Source organism: Choloepus didactylus, chromosome 22, assembly GCF_015220235.1.
Source record: "Choloepus didactylus isolate mChoDid1 chromosome 22, mChoDid1.pri, whole genome shotgun sequence".
NCBI classification, from domain to species: Eukaryota; Metazoa; Chordata; class Mammalia; order Pilosa; family Megalonychidae; genus Choloepus; species Choloepus didactylus.
Genome location: NC_051328.1, coordinates 3,787,189 through 3,812,202, shown reverse-complemented (window position 1 = coordinate 3,812,202; position 25,014 = coordinate 3,787,189). Strand labels below are relative to the sequence as shown.

Below are 25,014 nucleotides of genomic sequence, written 5' to 3'. Positions count from 1 at the left end.
AACACTGAAGCTCCGTGAGCTTCCATTATAATAGTGATGGTACTGGGAGGGTGATGTGTTCTGATGCCATGTGGGGAGGACACAAAAGTTCTACATTTGAGACCCTCCCAGACCTTGCGTCATGGGTCTCTTCTTTTGGTTTCTTCCGATTTGTAAAATTTTTTTGCTATAATAAAACCATAATTGTATGTATAACACACATACTGAGTTTTGTGAGTCATTCTAGTCAACTATCGAACCTGAAGGGATGGTGGGGTGCCCTGGGAACTGTAAGAAAGGGTTAAGTTTAGCTTTCACATAAAGGCAATGTGGACTAGGGAAAAAAAGGAGACCGAACAAGGCTGGCTCAAACAGGTTCTGTGGTCGGGAGGAGGGAAAATGCCTTTGATGTAAGCCTAGAGTTGGCCCTCTCGGATAGGCTGTACAATCTAAAATCCCAAAGGCAGGCTAGTTAGCTCTCTTGGATAGACTGTACCCTCTGGAGTATCCAGCCAATGGAGAAACAGGGGAGGGACTTGCGTTAGGCCTGGAATATAAATTTTTGCTGTGTTCTATTGTTCGCCACTCCTGCCATGTGTCTGGCTGTGCATCCGTTCTTGCAAGATCGTGAATAAATTCTTTTCTCCTCCACAACTGGGTGAGCATTTTTAAGGTATAAAGCTTGTTTCTAATAGGAACCCCCAAACTTGTGACTCGTGCCTAAAGGGCAGTCTTTCAGAGGATGCCCTTATCCTATGGTGTCTGGGCTAACTTTGGGAAACTGGAGTAAGAATTGAGAAGCATTAAAAATTTAACTCAAAATCAAAGACCTAAATATAAGAACTAAAATTAAAAAAACTCCTAGATGAAAACATAGGGGAATATCTTTAGTACTTTGTATTAGGTGATGGGTGATGGATTTTTAGACTTCATACTAAAAGCAAGAGAAAAACTAAATGGAACTCATCAAAATTAATAACTTTTGTTCATCAAAAGGCCTATCAAGAAACTGAACAGACAACCTACAGAATGGGAGAAAATATTTGGAAACCATGTCTCTGATGAGGGTTTAATATCCAGAATATTTTATACATTCTTTATGAACTCCTATAACTCAACAACAAAAAAAAAGCATTCCAATTAAGAATGGGCCAAGAACTTGAATAGACATTTCTCTAAAGAAGACATACACATGGCCAATGAGCTCATGAAAAGATGCTCAACATCATTAGCCATTTAGGGAAATGCAAATCAAAACCACAACGAGATAGCACCTCACACCCACCAGAATGACTATCATTTAACACAGAAAATCACAAGTGTTGGTGAGGATGTAGAGAAATAGGAACCATTATGCACTGCTGGTAGGAATTTAAAATGGTGTAGCTGCTCTCAAAAACAGATCGGCAGTTCCTCAGGAAGTTAAGTACAGAATTACCATAGGACCTGGCAACCCCACTTCTAGGAATAAACCCCAAAGAATTGAAAGCAGGGACTCAAATTGATATTTGTACACCAATGTTCATAGAAGCATTATTCACAATAGCTAAAAGGTGATGCAACCTAAGTGGCTATCAACAAATGAATGGATAAACAAAATGCAATTTTATACACACACACACACATACACACACGTACACACACTATCGAGCATTATTCACCCATAAAAAGGAATGAAGTTCTGACCCAGGTTACAACAAGGATGAACCTCTTAAGCCAGATATGAAAGGACAGATGTATGATTTCATGTATGTGAAATAACTATGATATGCAAATTCAGAAACAGAAAGTAGATTACAGAGTGGGAAGGGGAGGGGGCTGGAGGTAGGGAATGGGGAGTTAATGCTTAACGGGTATAGTTTCAGTTTAGTGTGATGGGTAAGTTTTGGTAATAGACAGTGGTAATGACAACATTGTGAATGTAGTGAATATTGGTGAACTGTAAGCTTGAAAGTGGTTAAAATGGGAAATTTTATGTTTACCACAATAAAAATAGAAAATAAAAACAGAGAGAGAGAAAAATTGAATAGCACTGTAATGGTTATGGGTGATAGTATCAATGTATTAATCTATTATCTTATCCATGTTAGTAAAAGTGTTCATATTTAACAGCTCAGACTCTACAAGTCTACAACTCTACAATAAAATGAGTGTATCCAATGGTATCAAGCGGAGATGTTAAGCAGTTTTTATTACATTTCTCATTTATGTTCTTTTGGCTTTTTCTCTGCCAAAGCTCCAAAAATGTAAGCAATGCTTCCAAACAAGACAGCAGCACAAATGGCTGGGAGAAAAGAATGGATGCAACAGAAACATGCATCAATGTTTTGTTTTCATTTGTCACTCTAATTTAAATTCCCAAAGCACTGGTGGAATGTACTTATTCTGGAAAGCCTAGAGAAAAAGGCCCATCTCACAGGAATCAGAACCTGTTTAATGTCTTCACTCACAAATCTCTGGATTCACTCAGAACAGGAAAGCAGATTTTGTTCACTTTCTCAACCAACAAAGTTTTGCTCATGTTCTCTCAACACTCCAAAATTTAAATCCATGGTACCTTGAAATTTAACATTATGAAAATAATACTTCTGATTCTATTGTTTAAGATCAAAACACTAGTTCTTATAATTGAGAGCTTTATAGCTCATTAGTTTTAATGACTCAGAGTTTAAAAAGATAAACAAGATGGGTTTGGTGACTATTTCTCCTCTCCTCAGTTATAAGAATTTGAGGTTATCCACCAGTGATGATTTCAAATATTAGACTAAGCAATTCATCAGATTTATGTCCTGAAAAATCTATTTCTTCATTAAACTGACAAGAAGGAGGTAATGGTAAACTTCTGAAGAAAGATGCTAAATTCAGTTATGCTAAAACTTTTTCTAGTAACTGACCTGTGAAAGCTCATAAGCATCATATAAAATACATTTTTTTTTTGCCCTCAGCAGTCACATATTAAAAAACCTGTTTCCATCCATCTGCCTCAACTCAGTCTTGCATCCCAGACCTTCTGCTGTGAGGTACAGTTGAGGGAGAGCAATAATAGGGAAAGAACTGTATGCTGGTTTAACCCTAAAGCACTATTAACATTGAAATGATAGATTCCTAAAAGATGCCTTTATAAATGGAGTAGAGAGAGAGAGCGAGTGAGAGAGCAAGCGAGCGAGCGAGAGAGTGTGCATGCATGCGTGAGCATCATGGAAGCAAAAAGCTGAAAGCAACGAAACCTGTAAGCGAAGGGAGAGACCAGCAGATGGTGCCATGCGCCTTGCTATGTGGCAGAGGAGCCAAGGATTGTTGGTAGTCAGTCTTCTGGAAGAAAGCATTGCCTTGATTTGGACATTCTCATGGCTTCAAACTGTAAGCTAATAAACTTCCAGTGTTTAAAGCCAATCCATTTCATGGTATCCATTTTGAGTAACCATCTAAACTAAAACACCTTGTTAGCACAAAAAAGTTCTTAAAGCACATGCAATAGGAATATAGAAGTTCTAAGGAGGAAAGCCATAGACACTGTTCTTAAAATGGAACTGGATGGTAGAGACTTAAATGGGTTTCTAGAAGAGGATATGGTCAGGGTCTCTGGTTCCCAGTGATAGCCATATTATCACATTAAGCACTAGAAAGCAATACCATACAGAAAACAAGTTTTCAATCTTAAGACAAAATTTAGCCTCCCCACTCAACTCTATTTCTCCTTCAATCTTTAGCAACCTCCAAAGTAAACCGGTGAGTATCAATAAAGAAATGAGAATGATTACCTCCATTTCATACATTGGGGGCCCAAGGATGTCTTTCAGAGCATGGAAATCAATCAAAATTGGCATTTCAGGTGGGAGAGCCAAGTCAGTAGTGTCACTGATACTTTCAGGTTTTGCATCTTCTGAGATGTGTTCTTTGCAATCTAAGAGAGGATAATATATTTAGAAATTCTAAGAGCTTTGCAAGTTTGAAAGTTTGTTAGCAATAAATACCAAACAGAAGCCCAGTGGACTTCAATAGTTCAGTCCCTTTTATGCATTGTTGAGGCACAGAAATTCACGTTGTATGTATGTGAAGCTCAGGCAGAAGAATTACTCTTTCAAGTACTCTGTAAGGGTATAGGTATATTGCAATTACCTTGTTCATTTACTTTTACTAGTTTATCGTCCATATTCCTCCAACAAAGTGTAAGATCTGGGAGGGCAGCAACTTTGACTGTCTTCTTTTTAACTATTGCCAGGCAGTTTTCAGCTAATAGCCTTTATTTTTTTTATTTTTGTTACTTTATTTTGAAATAAATTCAAAGTTATAGGAATAGTTGCAAAAACAATACTAACCGCATACACAGAATTCCATCATACCCTGACCCCCCCTCCCCCGATAGCTCAATCCACTAACTTTAACATGCTGTCACATCGCTTTTCTTTCCCTCCCTATCATCCACCATCTATTGCTCTGTCTTCTGAACATATGAGAGCTAGCTGGACACATCCTTGAACATACACTATAATTCACGTATACACTTCCCATGAACAAGAACATTCTTTTATGCAACCCCATTAAGCGCAGCTAAGAAGCACAAGAGATTCAACAATGATACGAAGCTTACATTCTATATTTCCTTTTCCTTATGTCTCAACTGTGTCCCTTTGCGCCACCTGTCCTCTATCCTCCAATCCCATCCAAGTTCATCCTTGGCATTCAATTGTCATCTATTTAGACTTTTTTTTTTTTTTTCAATTGTGGAGACATATATACAGCCTAAATCTTCCCATTCCACCCCCTCCCTAGCCTTCCAAGTGGGATTAATCACATTTAGAATGTTGTAATGCTCTTTCCCACCATCCATTACTAGAAATTTCCCTTCAACTCAAACAGCAACCCTACACTCATGTCTTAACTCCCCATTGTCCCTTGCCCCATTTCTCTTAACCCAAACTCTACTTTTCATCTCTATGGTTATATTCTCTGATAATTTCTTTGTGTTTACTGTGGGGCTTAAAATTAACCTCTTAAATCCATATCAATCTTGTTTTTCTTTGATAACAACTTCACTTCAATAGGACACATAAACTATGTTCCTATACTCCTCCATTTCCCCACCTTTATATAGTTGTCTAAAATTACGTATTTTACATTGAGTTCAAAACCACTGATTTGTCCTTAGAGTTTGTGTATTTTTTATCATGTAGGAAGTAAATAGTGGAGTTATAGTTCAAAAATTATTGACTTCTATTTGTATTCCATTGTGATTGGAGAATGTGCTTTGAGTATATTCAATTTTTCTTTTTTTTTTTTTTTTTAATTTCTTGAGGCTTGTTTTATGTCCCAGCTTATGGTAACCCTTCTGGAGAAAGATCCGTGATCACTGGAGAAAAATGAGTGTCCTGGTGATCTGGGATGTAAGGTATTATATATGTCTGTTAAAATTCTTTATGTCTCTTTCTCGTTTCTTTATTTCTCTGTTGGTAGGGCTCCCTTTAGAACCTGAAGTAGGGCAGGTCTTTTATTGGCAAAGTCTCAGCATTTGTTTGTCTGTGAAAAATTTAAGCTCTCCCTAAAATTTGAAGGAGAGTTTTGCTGGATAAAGTAATCTTGGTTGGAAATTTTTCTCTCTCATGATTTTAAGTATGTCATGCCACTGCCTTCTCACCTCCATGGTGGCCGCTGAGTAGTCACAACTTAGTCTTATGTTGTTTCCTTTGTATGTGGTGAATTGCTTTTCTCTTGCTGCTTTCAGAACTTGCTCCTTCTCTTCAGTATTTGAGAGTCTGATCAGAATATGTCTCGGAGTGGGTTTATTTGGATTCTATTTGGAGTTCGTTGGGCATTTATGCTTTGTGTATTTATATTGTGTAGAAGGTTGGGGAAGTTTTCCCCCAAAATTTCTTTGAATACTCTTTCTAGACCTTTACCCTTCTCTTCCCCTTCTGGGACACCAATGAGTCTTAAGTTTGGAAGTTTTATTTTATCTATCATATCCCTGAGATCCATTTCGATTTTTTCAATTTTTTTCCCCATTCTTTTTTTCGTTCTTTCATTTTCTGTTCTGTTGACTTCTAGGACACTGAGATGTTGTTCAGCTTCCTTTAGTCTTGTATTGTGAATATCCAGAGTCTTTTTAATTTGGCCAACAGTTTCTTTTATTTCCATAAGATCCTCTATTTTTTTATTTACTCTTGCAATGTCTTCTTTATGCTCTTCTAGGGTCTTCTTTATGTCGCTTATATCCTGGGCCATGGTCTTCTTGATGTCTTTTAAATCCTTTGCCATGTTTTCGTTCCTCGATTGTAGTTCTTTGATTAATTGTGCGAGGTACTTTGTGTCTTCCGATATCTTGATTGTGTGTTTGGAGTTGGATTCTCCATATCATCTGGTTTCATCATATGCATTAAGATTTTCTGTTGTTTTTGGCCTCTTGCAATTGCTTTGTTTGATAGGGTTCTTTCAAGTTGTAAAAAAAAAAATTTCTATCTAATTTTTCAGAAACACAGTTTGGTGGCGTACACTTTCTCTAACTACCTAGCAGATGGCGTCTGTGAGACACCTATACCCCTCAAGTCAGTACTCCACCTTGTCCTCACGGTGTGTGGGGAAATGATCCTTGTGGGCTTCAGTTGGAGAACTTAGTTTGGGTGTGTTGCTGGAGCCGTCCACCCTGAATGTGGGGTATATGTACAGGTGGCCAGGGAGGAAAGACAGTTTTAATATTCAAATCCCCCAGGTTCCTGGGGATTCAAGGCCGCTGCAAGAGTCTAAGCCTTCATTTCATTTCAGCCCCAGACCCTCTCTCTCGCTGTCCCACAAACCACCGGACTTGGCGTAGTGTCCCTGGGTTCTCCGAGCGGGTCCCCCCGCCCAGCCACGATCCTCCAGGGCCTCTGCTGAGGGAATGCCGTGCTACATCACCAGTGTGCGCCATCCCTCAAGGGAAGCCCTGGGCAGCTGGGCTGTGCTGGGGCGCTTCCAGCCTGATGCATACATGGCCAAACGGGGCGTCTCCACACCCCACTCCTCGCACAGTTCCTCCTTCCCAGCTCCAGGACAACTGGTGGGGCTCTGGGCTGTGGGCACGGCCCCGGGCAGGAGTTTATTCAGCTCTCCAGGAAGCCAGCTGCTAGCTGCCAGGGGGTTTCTTTCTGCTTCTGGCTCTCCCCTCCATTCCCCCAGCCCCAAGGGTATCTGCAGCAGGCTATCTTCCAGGCCAGACACTGAGAGGCCGGCCCAGCACCCTCTTGCTGTGTTTTACTGCATAGTTCCCAGTATCACAGCTGCAGCCACTCCTGGGTTTTTCCTTTTTTTTTTTTTTTTTTTTTTAAAAGAGCCCGTCGGTCTCCAAACACCAAACCCTGGCTTTCCCAGACCACCACATGGCTGCAGGTCTTCCAGTCAGCTTACTCACTCGTTTCAGAATGCAAACTCCCGGTTTTACCAAGTATACGGCCTGTGTGGAACTAGAAGACCTCGTCCAGCTGGCACATTGCTACAATCGGTATTCTGGGTCACCCTCTGGTTTTTATCTAGTGTTTTTCATGGAGGTGTATTTTCGCCGTCTCACCTAGCCACCATCTTAGTTTTCCCCTAATAGCCTTTAGAGGTGAAATACTGAAGGGTTAAATGCAATAGATCATATTGTACAATTCTCTATTAGATCAACCTAATACAGGGCTTGTAACTAACTTTACAATTCTCTCTACTCTTGATTACTTTTCAGAGGGGTTCAGTTAAATTGTCCCATTTTCTGAAAGTGGGCAATGTGACCTTGGAAATGATAGAAACCACACTAAGCAATGCCTCTTTTGTAAGCATACAGCTCTACTCCAAGGTTACCATTTTTAAATAAAAGCAAACTTAAATGGTAGTCCCAGGATAACAGAAGCAGCAGCCTGGGTAGAAATTCCTATAATAATGGACTATTTCCATCTTACTCTCCTGAGAGCCTCACTTGTCTGATATCTTGTCATTTTAGTTTGAGCCTACTCATACAAGGAGCACAAGCCAATTGACCTATGAGATCACCTTTTCTACTGATCTGTGTAAGGAAGAAAAATATTCCATAATCTGTGTTCAGAAGACTAAAATGAAGAGCAGAGGTGTTTTTCTTTTTTTTTAAAGGGAACAGTTGGCTCTGTTCTTTCCATTCCTAGTCTTGCTTTCTTTTAGTTTTGCTATGATTCTTCTAGTTCTTGTAGTATTTTGTGAAGCTCTTTAAAAAATCTTTTTAATTACTGTTTTTACATGCTCCCTTTCTTCTAAAAGTGTATATATATATTACTATACAACATAAATATAGACACCTATATATTTATTTTAGTTTTGCTGTGATTTTTCCAGTTCCTATAGTTCATGAAGTTAAATTTTTTTTCCCACTACCTTCCTTAATTACTCCTTTTCTTCCAAAAGTGATTACTGACTATTTTACTAATATTAGTATATCTGGGATTGAACCATTTTGGTCCCTCAAGATACTAGGAGCTATCCTGGGTTGTCACTAAACAACCCTAGTGTATTACAGCTTTGCTGTGACCTTCAGGGTTAGGGGTCCTCTGGTCTACTCTCCTGCTGAGCTCCACTGGGTTCCTCTTCAAGACTGAATCATGAGTGATATAGGAGAAAAAACAACATAGCAGTTCAGAGTTTCTGCCACTTGCTGGCTATTTGACCCCATGCAAAGCAGTAAATCTGTCTCACTATCTAGCTCTGCAGGATTGTTTGAGAATTAAGGAGAAAATCCTTTATAGACTGCAAAGTGTAATGCATATATTGTATCATAAATTTAAGTCTCGAGTTATATACATATATTCTCATAGTCACACCTCTGTGATGTCACCTAATCTTTCAAGGTCTGGTTCAACCAGATTCTAAGAATTCTTCCCTGATCTTTCTAACTTCTTAAAGCATTTATCTGTTCCACAAAATCCAGAAATTTATTAGCCTGTGGAGATGGGAGATTTTCTGCCTGCCATTCTATTTGCAGTGTATTCCAAAGCAGTATCGATTACTGAGGGTAGGAAAGCTCTCAAACGATCAGTTTAGCTACATGTAGATCTCAGAGCAGAAAAGAGAGCAGTGTCATTGCTTAATTAAAATTAATGCACAGAAAGAAGAGCACTACCTGTCTAAGGGTACTGCACCCTCAAAATGCAAGGTAGTGGCACTTTGAAACTTCAGTCAATGTACAGAAGAGGCTGCCTGTTTCCCTAGCCTGGTGCTCTGTGAGGAGCTTTTCTGAGATCTAATTACTGTTGCCAGCCTGTGTTTCCTATCAACAGAGGAAGTAAAGCTGGATAGGTGAAAGCCAGTCCACAATTATGTAAACAATGCTTTAGGACATCCAATCCCTTTTCAAGTATAGTACTGAATTCAGTGCTCTGAGCACAAAGGGATGTTGGGGAGAGTTATTTCCAACACCAACAAATCTTATAATATAAAAGTTGACAATTTACTATAAGCTTTAAGGCATAGCAGCTGTGTTAATCAAAAATTGAATAAATTCAGAACTAATATGCACTTCAAAATATTCCATCATTAGAACACAAGCCTAGAAAACTACAGCCCTAGTCAAGAAAATGGTGCCAGGTAATCAGAAGAGACAAGATAGCCCTGGATTTTAAGAATCATCCACTAACTTGTGTAATGCAAAGTGAGAGTAAGGAAATACTGGATTTTCATAAAATACATACTTTGATTCCTTATTAAAACAAACCAACAACAAGCAAAACATCATCTCACAAAGATGCCATTCAAACAAGGAGGCCCAGGTAATATCTGAACCTCCTAAGCTCTATATATAAGCTTTTAAGTACTCAGCTCTAGTGCCATGTTCTCCCTGGACAGAAGGGATCAGCACAAAGAAAAACAATAAAACAAAGTCCAACCTCCCAATAATATAGACCCTCCCCTACAAATCCTTCCTGCTGGAATTATGCAGTTTTCTTTTTCATGCCTGTCTCTTGGGCTAAAACACTGGTTTTAACAAATGGTTAATATTCATATAAAAAATGGATTGTTTCACCAAGAAGCAAAAGAAATGTAAATTATAAAGCAAGATACCATTTTCTGGTTACCAAAATAAAGTATTTAGTAAAGAAATGCAAGAAATGACAAAAATCAATGCTAAAGAAAGTGATCTTCTCAAACACTATTTATGGAAATATAAACTAGTTAATGTTCCAGGAAACGAAATTCTAAATATATATATATATACATATATATATATTTTTTTTTTGTTTGTTTTTGCAAGAATCTATCCTTAAGGATATAACCAAAAGCACAGGCAACAGTTGATGCACAAAGCTGTTCACTGGAGCATTACCGCAACAGCAGAAATCCGTCCAATATAAATGCGCAACATTAGGAACATGACTAAGTAAACTGTGGTACATCCATCTGATAAAATACTACACAGTCAACAAACATGTTTTCCAAGTACATTTTTAATGATGTAAGTAAATTTTTTTTGAAACAAGCTTAGATTGGGGAAGAGGGAGGGTATGACTTTTACAAAAATATATATGAATGAATGAAATGATATAGTCCAAAATGTTAACAGAAGTTTTACCATGAAGTGGGTCAGTAAATGACAGACTCAAATCCTGGCTCTGGTTTTCCAGTTGACCTTGAACAAAGTTACCTGACTTCTTTTTACCTGGTTTTCTAATCAGTAAAACTGGAATAATTATAGTACCATTTTAGCCTGATTCAAAAAACAAACTTTAAGTCCCCACTTCTCCATGGCTGAATACCATAATTTGAAACATGTCACAAACATATAAAAAACAAGGCAAAGCTGTAACAAGTTATCATTTTAGTTCTTCAGAATATTAAGAAATCTTCCTAAACTCCCTTTCTATAATCCACTTACTACTGATAACTGCCTCAACATTGGCAACTGACTGTTGAGAATCACATAAATTAAATATATGTAAGAAAAAGAAGATATCAAGACAAGATTCTGTCCTACACTATTACTACATATTCCTATTATATTTCATATAAATGCCACTTATTAAAATTCTCTTTACAAGTGATTTCAAAGCATATTCTTAAAAGAATAAAGTGCCATTAAATACAGAGTTAAAAGAAAGGGCATGGAAAAATAAAATGACTATAATAAGCTGGACCTCAATCCATTCCACTTCAACTAGTTTTTTTTACTCAAAAGAAACAAAATTGGTCTGAAGATGGGAGTGAGCTAAAAATTTTTAGGTTGGTTTACTCTGTTCAGGGATATCTCCAAGTTGTTCTTTCATAGGTATCATCAGCCTGTTTGAGGCCAATTAGGCCATAGACAAGATGGCTACAACCAAAGAGTTTATTGACCTGAAGGCAGCAGATGAGAAAACAGCACCAAGGGCTGAACCAGTAAAGCCTTCACTCTGCTAAGCAGTGTGTCTACCCTACTGCATAACCACTGCCGGACTGTGATGGTTGATGGCAAAGGAGAATAAAATGTGGGTATGCGCCTTAACAGGGCTAGAGTTAATGTCACCACAGCTATTACTAAAGGATATTCTATAGCTACAAACTCCTCAGGAGGAAAGATTAGGCCTTTCTAAAGCAGCTCTAACAAGGAAACAATCCAGTGTTCTTTTCCATTCTTTTTTTTTTTTTTGAAATAAATTCAAAGTTATAGGAACAGTTGCAAAAATAATACTAGCCCCATACAAAGAATTCCATCATACCCTGACCCCCCTCCCCCGATAGCTCAATCCACCAACCTTAACATGCTGTTACATCGCTATTTCTTTCCCTCCCTCCCTATCATCCATCATCTATTGCTCTGTCTTCTGAACATATGAGAGCTAGTTGCACACATCCTTGAACATATATTATAATTCACGTATACACTTCCCATGAACAAGAACAGTTTTTTATGCAATCCCATTAAGTGGCAGCTAAGAAGTACAACAGGTTCAACAATGATACAAAGCTTACATTCTATATTTCCTTTACCTTATGTCTCAACTGTGTCCCTTTGAGCCTCCTGTCCTCTATCCTCTAATTCCACCCAAGTTCATCCTTGGCATTCAATCATCTATTTAGAGTGTATTTTTGTTTTTTTTTTAGTTGTGGGAACATATATACAGCCTAAATCTTCCCATTCCATCCCCTCCCTAGCCTTCCATTAGTGGTATTAATCACCTTTAGAATGTTGTAATGCTCTTTCCCACCATCCATTACTAGAAATTTCCCTTCACCTCAAACAGCAACTCCACCCTCATTTCTTAACTCTCCATTGCACCGTCCCCCATTTCTCTTAAACCGAACTCTACAATTCATCTCCATGGTTACATTCTCTGATAGTTTCTTTGTGTTTGCTGTGGGGGTTAACATTAACCTCTTATATCCATAACAATCTTGTTTTTCTTTGATACCACCTCCACTTCAATAGGACACATAAACTATGTTCCTATACTCCTCCATTCGCCTACCTTTATATAGTTGTCTAAAATTACATATTTTACATTGAGTTCAAAACCACTGATTTGTCATTAGGGTTTGTGTAATTTATATCATGTAGGAAGTAAATAGTGGAGTTACAGTTCAAAAATCATTGACTTCTATTTGTATTCCATTGTGGTTGGAGAATGTGCTTTGAGTATATGCAATTTTTTTTTTTTTTTTTTTTTTTTTAATTCCTTGAGGCTTGTTTTATGCCCCAGCTTACGGTGCCTTCTGGAGAAAGATCCGTGATCACTAGAGAAAAATGAGTGTCCTGGTGCTTTGGGACGTAAGGTACTATATATTTCTGTTAAAATTCTCTGTATCTCTTTCTTCTTTCTGTTGTTTCTCTGTTGGCAGGGTTCTCTTTATAATCTGAAGTAGGGCAGGTCTTTTATTGGCAAAGTCTCTCAGGATTTGTTTGTCTGTGAAAAATTTAAGCTCTCCCTCGAATTTGAAGGAGAGTTTTGCTGGATAAAGTATTCTTGGTTGGAAATTTTTCTCTCTCAATATTTTAAATATGTCATGCCACTGTCTTCTCGCCTCCATGGTGGCCACTGAGTAGTCACAACTTAGTCTTACGTTGTTTCCTTTGTATGTGGTGAATTTCTTTTCTCTTGCTGCTTTCAGAACTTGCTCCTTCTCTTCAGTATTTGAGTCTGATCAGAATATGTCTTGGAGTGGGTTTATTTGGATTTATTCTATTTGGAGTTCGCTGGGCATTTATGCTTTGTGTATTTATATTGTGTAGAAGGTTGGGGAAGTTTTCCCCCAAAATTTCTTTGAATACTCTTTCTAGACCTTTACCCTTCTCTTCCCCTTCTGGGACACCAGTGAGTCTCAAGTTTGGACGTTTTATTTTATCTATTGTTTCCCTGAGATCCATTTCGATTTTTTCAATTTTTTTCTCCTTTCTTTCTTTTGTCCTTTCATTTTCTGTTCTGTTGACTTCTAGGACACTGAGATGTTGTTCAGCTTCCTCTAGTCTTGTATTGTGAATATCCAGAGTCTTTTTAATTTGGCCAACAGTTTCTTTTATTTCCGTAAGATCTTCTATTTTTTTATTCAGGCTTGCAATGTCTTCTTTATGCTCTTCTAGGGTCTTGTTTATGTAGCTTATATCCTGGGCCATGGTCTTCTTGAAGTCCTTTAAATCCTTTGCCATGCTTTCGTTCCTCGATTGTATTTCTTTGATTAATTCTGCGAGGACCTTCGTTTCTTCTGATAACTTGATTTGTGTGTTTGGAGTTGGATTCTCCGTATCATCTGGTTTTATCATATGCATTGAGATTTTCTGTTGTTTTTGGCCTCTTGGCATTTGCTCTGTTCGACAGGCTTCTTTTAATTTGTAAAAAAAAACCTATTTAATATTTCAGAAACACTGTTTGGTGACATACACTTTCTCTAACTAACCAGCAGATGGCGTCTGTGAGTCACCTATACTTCTCAAGTCAGTTCTCCACCTTGTCCCCACGTTATATGGGGAAACGATTCTTGTGGGGTCCAGCTGGAGAACTCAGCCTGGGTGTGCTGCTGGAGCTGTCCGCCCTGAATGCGGGGCGCTTGTACGGGTGGTCAGGGAGGAAGGACAGCCTCAATATTCAAATCCCCCCGGTTCCTGGAGATTCAAGGCTGCCACAAGAGTCCAAGCCTTCATTTCATTTCAGCCCCAGCCCCTCTCTCTCGATGTCCCACAAACCACCGGACTTGGCGTAGTGTCTCTAGGATCTCCGAGAAGGTCCCCCCGCCCAGTCGCGATCCTCCAGGACCTCTGCTGAGGTAATGGCTGTGCTACGTCATCAGCACACGCTGTCCCTCAAGGGAAGCCCTGGGCTGCCGGGCCGAGCCGGCTCTCTTTCAGCCTTATGCAAAAATGGCCGAACGGGGCGACTCCACACCCCGCTCCTCGCACAGTTCCTCCTTCCCAGCTCTGGGACAACTGGCGGGGCTCTGGGCTGTGGGCATGGCCCCAGGCAGGAGTTTATCCAGCCCTCCCGGGAGGGAGCTGCTAGCTGCAGGGATTCTTTCGGCTTCTGGCTCTCCACTCCGTTCCCCCAGCCCCAGGGATATCTGCAGCGGGCTATCTTCCAGGCCAGACACCGAGAGGCCGGCCCAGCCCCCTCTTGCTGTGTTTTACTGTGTGTTTCCCACGATCGCACCTGCAGCCGCTCCTGGCTTTTCCCCTTTTTTCTTTTTCTTTTTTTTATTAAAGGAGCCCGTTGGTCTCCAGACGCCAAACCCTGGCTTCCCCAGATCGCCGCGCGGCTGCGGGACTTCCAGCCAGCTTACTCACTCGTTTCAGAATGCAGACTCTCAGTTTCACCAAGTACACAGCCCCTGGAAACTAGCAGATCTCGTCCAGCTGGCACATCGCTGTAACTGGTATTCTGGGTCACTCTCTGGTCCTTATCTAGTGTTTTCCATGGAGGTGTTCCTTAGCCCTGTCTCACCTAGCCGCCATCTTGGTTTCTCCTCCATTCACTTTTAACTATACCACAGGAATTGATTTAAATGAAAGCAGGTCCAGGAGCCAAAGAACCATTATGGGAAAGGGGGCACATAGGGAGATATTGAGAGTGGGAAGATAAGGAGAAGAGTTAGAGGGACATAATATCTCAGGCAACTCCAAGAGACTTCTGTTAAAAAAAAAAAAGGAAAGAAACAGTTCCTTGACTTTTGAATAAATCTTACAGTAAAATGGTGTCTCCTGGCAGATGATCCAAACAATGAGAAGCAGCAGAGGCCAGAAATGCAAAAAACCCTAACAACAAACAATTCTCCAGAATGTGGCAGAAACTAAAATCTATCTAACCAGAGATATCCCTAGGATATCCATAATCATTTTAACTCAAGACAGAAAATTTTAGTAATCACTTTTTACGCTCTGCTCTCTATGCTCTATGCTCTCCCTGAAGCATACACTACACTCTCAAGCCTAGTCCCTTGAGTTTAGAAGCTATATTTTATGGTATAGCAATAGCAGGAACCCCTTCTTCTAGATTTTGAAAGAAGTGTACACTTAAACATGAGCAGTTTTTTAAGGCCTGTAGGGCGGGGATGGGGAAGGGAAGGAGGGGGTATATACAAGAACACTGTTAATTGCAGCCATCAGTAAAACAGGGCCCAGAAACAGAGCCAATTTTCCAAAGAAATGAATACTGCCTGTTCCTGTCATACCAATAAGATGTCTTTGGGAAAATAGTTCCCTGAAAATGTCTAGGTATCATTTTGAAGCTTATCAGAATTCAAGAATGCTAAAGAATTCAAGAATACTAAAGAACAGAACCTTGAAATATAAAATTTTAAAAGCTGGCCAGAAACTCAAAGACCTGGCCCATTTTATATCCAAGAAGAGGCTAAATAAACTGTCTAAAGTCCAAACCAAATCACAAGCAGTATATCTGGACTCCTACCTCTAAGTCAGAGACACTTTATATTTTGCCCCAACCTAAAGTCCAGTCTAGAAAAGTCACCTGTAGTTCAGGAATTCTTTAACAAGGCAAGGCAACTTAGTCATAAATTCAGAGATTAGACTTCTTTTCCTGCCTGAATATAATATAACTGATATTTATATACAGAGATTCCATTCTATAGGTTGTGTCAGGAAAAACTGTTAAAGATTTTGAAAATGGGCAAAAATAGATGAATGGGAATCCTGTCTAGTGTACTTTCCAGGCTTTCACTGTTTTTGAGCTATTTTTCAATTCTGTAAGCTGTAAAAAACTGATAGTAATACAAATGATTCTTGTCCATAAAATGACTACTCTAACTTTCACTAAGTTATACAGTCCCAGTCTTTATCTTTTATCTTTCATTCCGGTGTCATACAGACCTCTGACCTTCCCCTTTCAATCATATTCACAGTCATCTTTTTTCAGTGTACTTACAATATTGTGCTACCATCACACAGTACTGTGCTATCCATTTCTAGATCTACACAATCAATCCTCTAGAACATTCTATATTCCTTCAACATCAAATGTCCAATCTCTACCCTCTTTCTATCTCCTGATATCTTCATTTCTACACTCTTCTCCAAACCTCTCTCTCCTGTCTTTTCCTATCTGTCTGTAGCACTCCCTTTAGTATTTCCTGTAGAGGAAATACACAAACTCTCTCAGTGTCTGTTTATCTGTAATATTTTAAACTCTCCCTCATTTTTGAAGGACAGTTTTGCTAGATATAGGATTCTTGGCTGGCAGTTTTTCTCTTTCAGTATCTTGAATATGTCATACCCTGCCTTCTCGCCTCCATGGTTTCTGCTGAGAGACCTGCACTTAGTCTTATCAAGCTTCCCTTGTATATGACGGATTGCTTCTCTCTTGCTGCTTTCAGAATGCTCTCTTTGTCTTTGACACTTGAAAATCTGATTAGTAAGTGTCTTGGAGTAGGTCTATTTGGATCAATTCTTTTTGGCGTACACTGTGCTCTTGGACCAGTAATTTTATGTCTTTCATAAGAGTTGGGAAATTTTCATTGATTGTTTCCTCTATTATTCCTTCTGCCGCTTTTTCCTTCTCTTCTCCTTCGAGGACACATACAACATGTATATTCGTGAGCTTCAGGTTGTCCTTCAGTGCCCTGAGACCCTGCTCATATTTTTCCATTCTTTTCCCTATCTGTTCCTTTGTGTGCAGGATTTCAGATGTCCTGTCCTCCATCTCACTGAGCTTTTCTTCTGCCTGTCCAAGTCTGCTGTTGTATGTCACCATTGTGTTTTTCATCTCTTCTATTGTGCCTTTCATTCCCATAAGTTCTGCCATTTGTTTTTTCAAGCTTTTGAATTCTTCCTTATGATCACCTAGTGTCTTCTTTATAGCCTTTATTTCTTTTGTCACATTTCTCTCACCTCATTGATTCGATGTAAAAGATTTGTTTGAATATGTATAATTAGTTGTTTCAACTCCTGAATCTCAGTTGAAATGTTAGTTTCCTCCTTTGACTGGGCCATATCTTCCCATTTCCTGATGTGGCTCATGATTTTCTGCTGTCTTGGCATGTGTTTTCTTGATTGGTCTATTCTGGAGGTTGTTTTCTCTCTTTTTGTGTAAAGTTTTCTTGTTGGTTGATTTTGATCTCTATCTTTTCTTTGTTTCTCTCCCTGGCCAGTTGTCAGATTGGCCCCATCCCCCAGTTTTCTCCCCATATCAGGTGACCACCATGGCTTGCCACAGGGGTGGCAGGTAGACACTGTGCACCCCAGCAAGTTCCTTGTGTGTGGTAATACAAATCTGCTGGCTTCCAGTGGTGCTCTGTTTTCCATCAGCTAGCAAGACCTGGGTTTGTTTTGGGTCCCTGCTTTAACAGTTAGGTCTTCCCTATTTCTCAGCCAAAATAGGGCTGGGTTTCCGTACAGGGCAAGTAGACCAGTTCCTGCGTTCCTAAGAAAGGGTCCTTGCACTTTCTGGACTGTCCAGCAGATGGCGCTGTTCAGTAACTTAATCAGCTGCCGGCTGCTGCTTCCCTCAAGGTTGGGAGAAGGGCTCTAAGACCCAGGGCTAGAAACGCATCTCTGTTAGTGTTTTCTGTTTCTTTGTCTTGCACTGATCTGGGCCTTGAACTGTCTTCCCCTGTCCACCAGGTCTTCAAACAGTGAGGGTAATTTTCACTGCTGTGACATTCTAAAATCTGCGTCCTTTGTGGGAGGGGTCATGCCTGTCATTTCTGTGCCTTTCCTGCACGGAGACCAAGTGAAGGGGAGGGGAGAGGACCGGCTGGTCTGGAACGGAAAATTCGTACCTGATATTTCTTCTCTTTCTTCAATTCGGCATTTGCAGGGTCTTACTCCAGTCTATATCCTGCTCCAGAGTTTCAAACAACTCAGAATTGTCCTTTTTTTCATTAAATCTCTGGAGAGAAGTTTTCAGTAGCTCTTTACATTGCCATGTTGATGATGTCACCCCTACTATCCATTTTAATCGTTACTTATAATCTTTCTAAACCACTGCTCTAATTACATCATTTCCAGATAAACATCTTCGCTAGTTTTTCATTACCAATCAAAAAAATTCCTAACTCCCAAGAGTCAAATTCAAGACCTATCACAATATAGTGCCAAATTACCTTTCTAGATTTAGCTCTCACTATTCTGGAATGCCTTTCAGGCTGGCGGGATAACCACCACCCAGACTGTAATATAACCAACATTTATGAGGCACAAGCATCAGTAAGAAACTGGGCCCCAGTTTCCTCATCTGCAAAATGAAAAGTCAGACTAGATGAACTCTAACCTCCTCATACCATACAGCTGTACACCATACATACACATATACAAAATAAGTATTCAAACTATGATCTGCTGAATTAAATTTTAGTAACATTTGCAAACAAATAACGAATCAACTAATTAATCATTACTGTGATTTGCCAAAATATTATTGTACATCTTTAATGCTCATTTTTTCAAGTATACACAAACATTTGTAACCAATGAAAATTATGTAACAAAATTATTACTGAAGGATTAAAATAATTAGCACTCCTTTTTTCTTGAAAGTTGAATTCCATCACACTGAGCTCCTGAATTGTGGACTAGAAGTAAAATGAAACATGGGGATCGAATTGCTGAACTCTAAATATTTGGGTGTTGGGTGTAGGAGGTGTGTCACTGGGTGTCTTAATAGCTACTTGGCAGAGAGGCCATGCATGGATCAATGAGAGGGATGATGCTTACATCTCAACTCTTCAGCACACACGGGTATAAATGGATTCAGACTCTGTTCAAGCATGGAGAGAGTGACTTCTATGTTTGCAATTATTAAAAACAACTAGGGATTTTTTTTTTTTTTTAACCAAACCTATTTTGGAAAGTGAAATGAGATACTGAGATTAAAAGTGATTTTGCTTTTTCTTATAAAATGGTGGAAGTATGTGCCTCCAAGCCAAACTGACCATGGTTACAATGCATCCAAAAGCCTTCTCTTAGAAAGGCAGGAAGGGAAAAACAAAATACCTTAAAAAGAAATAAGAAAAACCTGAATATTTTCAACTGTACAATTTGTGCTGTCAGTTTCACGTTAATCTTTTCCAGAAAACTGTCTTCCTAGCTAGAGGAAGTGTGCTAAATGCTACTGAGATTCAAGTTACTGACTAGGGCTGCCAAGGCATTTGTGCCAGCGTATTTTCAACTTTTTTTTCCTAAGGAACTGATTTTTATGGAGAAATCTGTGGATGAAATGCCCAGAAGAGCCCTCATGTTAACAATAAACTCTTCTAAGTCCTTTCTACCAATATTTTCTTCATTATTTTGAGAATGATAATACAACCTTAATAAAACCAAATACATTTTCTTTCAAGTTTACCTACTAAACATTTCCACACAATAACCATTGAAATATAGATGAAAGTTGTTGTGAGCAATTTCTCAACTTTAGTGACAGTTTTCTATTCATGAAAATAGAGAATTTCAAAAAAAGAATATCTGGGAAAAAATTTTTTCCTATCTTTTTTTCCATTCCAATGAATTTTGAGATGTCAATAATGCTTTGTCTCAACTTACTAAAAGCAATAAATAAAGCTACAATCTCTATAGTAATTAAAATGATGCTTTCAATGATCAATTCAGAGCCTCTACAACTCTTTAAAAACTAGCATTTATTCCACATTTAAAAATTATACCTACCTCCCCAAAGAGACTACACAATTGTTAAGAGCCTTTTTCATTTGTTTCTCATAATTCAATTTAGAACTTGGCATATAGAAGTATTCAGTAAATGCTAACTGACTCACTGAATGAAAATAACAATATATACAAGGGTCCAAAATGTAGGATCCTATCTTTGGTATCAGATAATAGAGCTTGCTCTCTTGACTCCCAGTGAGTTTTATGTATTAATAAATCTCATTTCTCATATTAGAGATTCAGAAAATATTCTTGGAGAATTATTTTAAATGGGTTGGTAGTTAAAAAACAAGGATCATTTGTAGTACTTTATTATTTTTTATCGCTTTAGTACTTCTGTAACTTAGAAAGGCTGTTTTTGATAATGTATAACAATGATACTCAAAGGCCACTTCATCTTTTTATATGACTTACTGAATGAAACAATAACTTCATATAATTATTTTACAACATTTGAGTTTCTTGTCCCAAAATAGAATTTAAGTAACAAACATTTTGCTTCTATTACACAGTGAGTAGCATTTTTTCTTCACTGCTATTTTCTTTCCATCTGCATGGGCAAACAATCTCTCTTAAACAAGGCCAATTTTCTAAGGGAACAATCAGTAAATCATTGTAAATGTCAATTTAGAAAATAATATTTAGTATATTTTCATGATATTGGCATTGTGTATCAGGATGATATTTTCAACCCAATAGTAAATCACCAACTGATTTCAGATGTTTGGATACAACAGTGGTGCCTAATATCCCTATCAAATGCAAAGGATTTAGAAAGCCTTAATCTTTAGATCTCAACTTACTATCATCTTGGATTGTTTGCAAATCCAGTTAGCTGTAACAGCAATCTACAAGTCCCTAAAGCTTTAGTTAGCATCAGCAAGTCAGGTGCCTTTGGGATTAAAACTCTGTCTCAACAATCTTAGTTTCTTTAACTATTATAAATTTTTATTTGCCCTGGGCTACTAATACACTCAAAAGAAAACGATACACAAGAAGAAGTTAAAGCAAGACACTGAAAATGCAAAAATGAATTCAAACTTCCAAGCAGAATCTGTACAACCTGGGAACAGAAATCAGCTCAGGTTTGAAGGATATTCAACAGCACAAACTTCAATGTTAGCTTAGGAAAATCCTTCTGATGATTAAGTGTCTTAGACTGTGATGACCATGCTGCTAAAGATTAGAAAAATGTAGGCCTATTTTAATTCAGCCCCCATAATAGTACTAAAACCATAGCTGTGACTCGTCGATCACACTGTGCTCAAAGACGTCTTATCATCAGACCCGGGCATTTCTTCAGAAACTAAACATCTAACTCCTGAGTATTGTAACAAATCTAAAATAAATAGCCAAAGCATCTGGTCTATGGATTTTGGGTTCAGAGGCAAACAAAGAGAACAAAAATTGTTCTCTTTATTGTTGTAAATCCAGCCAGAAAGGAAGATTTGGGTTAAAATGTTAAGAGGACTCAGAACCAAGTAATAGGAAACTTCTCTATTATCACATCACTAAAAATAGCTAACAAAGTTTTTATGTTCAAATACACAGAAAAAATGAAAACAACATCAACAAAACCCACATTAAATTTGACAAATAAAAGTGGTTTCAATCGCTGCTAAAGAATCACTCATTTGCTTGTGGGTGACAGACTTAGGCTATTTCTCCCTGGAGGCCCATCCCAAAGAGTACAATAACTATATATCCTTAACCATTTCTGCAGCCCAGAAACTTCCACTCTCTATTAACAATCCAAACCACAGGTTTTTTTCAGAACTCTAAATAAACAATTTCGACCCTGGGAAAGAGGGGTTGAAACAGAATGAAATGTACAAAAAGTTTCTTTGAAATAACCCAAAAAAGGACATATCTCTGAGAGTCGGTTTTCAAGATGGCCCCCAATGATCCGTCTCCTGATACTCATACCCTTGTGCAGTCCCGTCTAACACTATACCAGAGTCAGTCTGTATGACCAACAGAATATGGCAGAAATAACAGTTATAGAAGACTGCAGCTTTTGTCTTGGGCCCTCTTGCTCACCTAGCACTTACTTTGGGGGAAGCCAGCTGCATGTCAAGAGCACACTCAGGAAGCCTATGGAGAAGTCCATGTGGGGAAGAACTGAAGACTCCAGCCAACAGCCAGCAACCACCATGGAAAAGTGAGCTTGGAAGCAGATCCTCCCTTAGTCGAACATTCAGTTGGCCAACAGTTTGTAACCTCATGAAAATCTTGAGCCAGAACTATCCAGCTAAGCTGCTCCTGGATTCCTCACCCACAGAAACTGTTTAAGTGTTTTAATTTGCTAAATTTTGGGGTAATTTGTTAAGCAGCAGTAGATAAATAATGTAAAATTCCAAAGATAAAAAGGCAGGTCCTGCAACAAACAGAAGACTGATCCAAGAATGCAAAAACAATTTAGGAAAAAGTTATACAAAGCACAGGGGTTACTTTCTTTCTAAAAACAGTCTACATATTATTTTCTATTAATGTAAGACAGTAAAAAATAGATATGCTTCAGATTTGGAAATTAGCCAAGAAAACTGAAAGGACCCAAAGTACTTGATATTCCTGCAGGGACAGTATCCCGTTTTGGTTATGAAGGAGTCACACTTAACATACTAGCATAAAACATGCTAAGGGCTTAAGAAGTCAATGGCAGGAAGCAAAGAATCCCAGAAAGCAGCCCAACAGAAGTCTCTCTCCTTCTGGAGACCTACATCCTGAGAAAGTATGAGTGGAAAAGCTAACATAGAAAATGAGTGGGATGTAAAGTGCTTAAAGCACAAAAATGAGCACACAAACCTGTGTGTGCTCTAACCCCTTGGCACTAAATATACTTGCTTAAATGGCAGGATGCATTTCTCACACCCACCAAAATCTGGCCAATAGTCAAGGGTGTGGTGAACTGGGAGAACTGAAGTCAATAAATGAGGAAAACTAGTGCTGTAAAATTAAAATCTTGTATTTGATGCATTTTTAACTGTAGAGTTGTCTGCAAAGGATGGAACAAAGAATTATGGATATTATAAAAATATTGTATCTACCTTCTTCCACTATGTTATGCTGATCTCACTGTTCTACATAGTGCTTATTATACCAGAGAAATAACTCATGTCAAAATGCAACTCAGCCAAAATGGGATCCAGACTGAACTACAGAAATTGTCATAGAGTTAGACAGATTTGTGGTATATTGGTTTAGCTAGCCCAATGCTTTGTGGTTAACAGGGGCCCCAGGGACTGTATCATGAAGACAGGCCTGTCTTCACTGACATCAAAATCTTTACTGCTTGTGACTCATACCACCCAACCACCAGCTCTTTTTCCAATTTACAGCTACTATTTTCCTATGTACTGCAAAACAGTTAAGATTATAAAGACGTGTCTGTTAACAGAATCAAACTGGCAAGGCATAGTGTTTATTGGGGAATGTTGTGAAGGGATTTATGAATCAAAGCAGGGTCAAACTGGACAGCTACTGAGAATTCTATTCAATTGAGATTTTATAGTAGGCAATTAGGTAAAAAACAAAGGCTTCATAGGCTGGTAATTAGTCCACGGGCTTTTTAATGCTTACCTTGTCTATTATTATCACTTTCTATTCAATATTTTCCTACAATAGGAATGAAGGGAAGAAAATGAAATAAAAGGTGTAACAGTTGGAAAGGAAGAAGTAAAAACTACCAGTAAAAAATGTTTGCATTTGTCATGATGGATGGTTTACATAGAAAATCCCAGATTCTAAAAACTATTAGAATAAATAAATCAATTTGGCAAGTTTGCAGGATACAAGTATTTCCAAATACCAGCAACAAAAAATTAGAAAATGACATTTTAAAAATACCATTTATAATAATAAATACAGTCAAAATCAAATACCTAGAAATATAACTAAAGAAAAAATGTGTGAAAGCTCTATACTGAAAACTATAAAACACTTAAACTATAAAACACTTAAAACGTTTATTTAAGAAGACTTACATATATGAAGCTATATATCAAATCATGAATTGGAGAACATGTTAATATCAAATTGTCAATTTTCCTCAAACCGATCTGCAGATTCAATACAATCACAGTAAAAATTCAGGAAGTTTTATTTACTTTTATTTACCAACTTCCTGAGAGAAAATGAAAAGCTGATTCTAAAATTTATATGGATATTTAAAGGATCTACAGCAGCAAAGGCAATTTTGAAGAACAAAGCTGGATGACTTATATTACCAGATATCAAGATTATCTGATACAATTTTTAAAACTACGTATGGTGCTGCCACTGGCAATTATCTCAGGCCCAAAATACATAGTTTAACACAGTTTGGCTAGTTTCATTTTTTCCTGTAAGTGTATATCTGAGATCACCATGATGTAACCTCTTATGGTATTGCCCTAAGTGATTTTTAAAGAGTTTATTTGTAATGACATCTAATGAAAATTGTTTCCTTATATCTTCACAAATGACTGTTAAATTTGTGTTTTCTTTTGCCAGTTTTTTTTTCCTAACCAGTTATTCACGAGACATGAATGAGAATAATCAGCAAGTAACATCTACTGAGGTTCTTTCAGTCTAATGTAGCTTAGCCAATAAATATTGTTCAAAAATAAAGTAATTGAGAGAATATTTCTTATTATGAGACTTTGGTAAGATTGATTATAATCAACTGAATCCCTGTTTGGTGAGGAAAATTTTTGAGGAAAAATCTGACTAGATAGTAATTAGACATATATGGTACATGAGTACTTCAATAAATGCTCATATGCCTAACTCTTGAGAGAAACACCAAGGTATGCCAAAATGAATACGTGGAACATTTGTGTACCTGGCTAAAGGCAGGCAAAATGCAGAATACAAGTTTTGCCATGTAATTTTATTCTTCAATCTAATTAACACACCAAAAAGAAAAAGAACAATTTAGAATACACCAAAAACATCCATAAAAACAGAGGCAGTACTGCTTTACAGGTAAGTGCATCTAAACCATAAAT

General features: G+C 38.2%; 1 protein-coding gene across 1 annotated transcript in view; it reads right to left on the bottom strand.

The window, feature by feature from the left end:
* Window positions 1-25,014, bottom strand: part of LONP2 (lon peptidase 2, peroxisomal) — a 179,355-nt gene that overhangs the window by 28,283 nt on the left and 126,058 nt on the right. Inside the window, exon 12 of the mRNA XM_037816336.1 lies at window positions 3,741-3,883. Within this exon, the coding sequence (XP_037672264.1) occupies window positions 3,741-3,883 (143 nt within the window). The remainder of the gene's footprint in view (window positions 1-3,740; window positions 3,884-25,014) is intronic.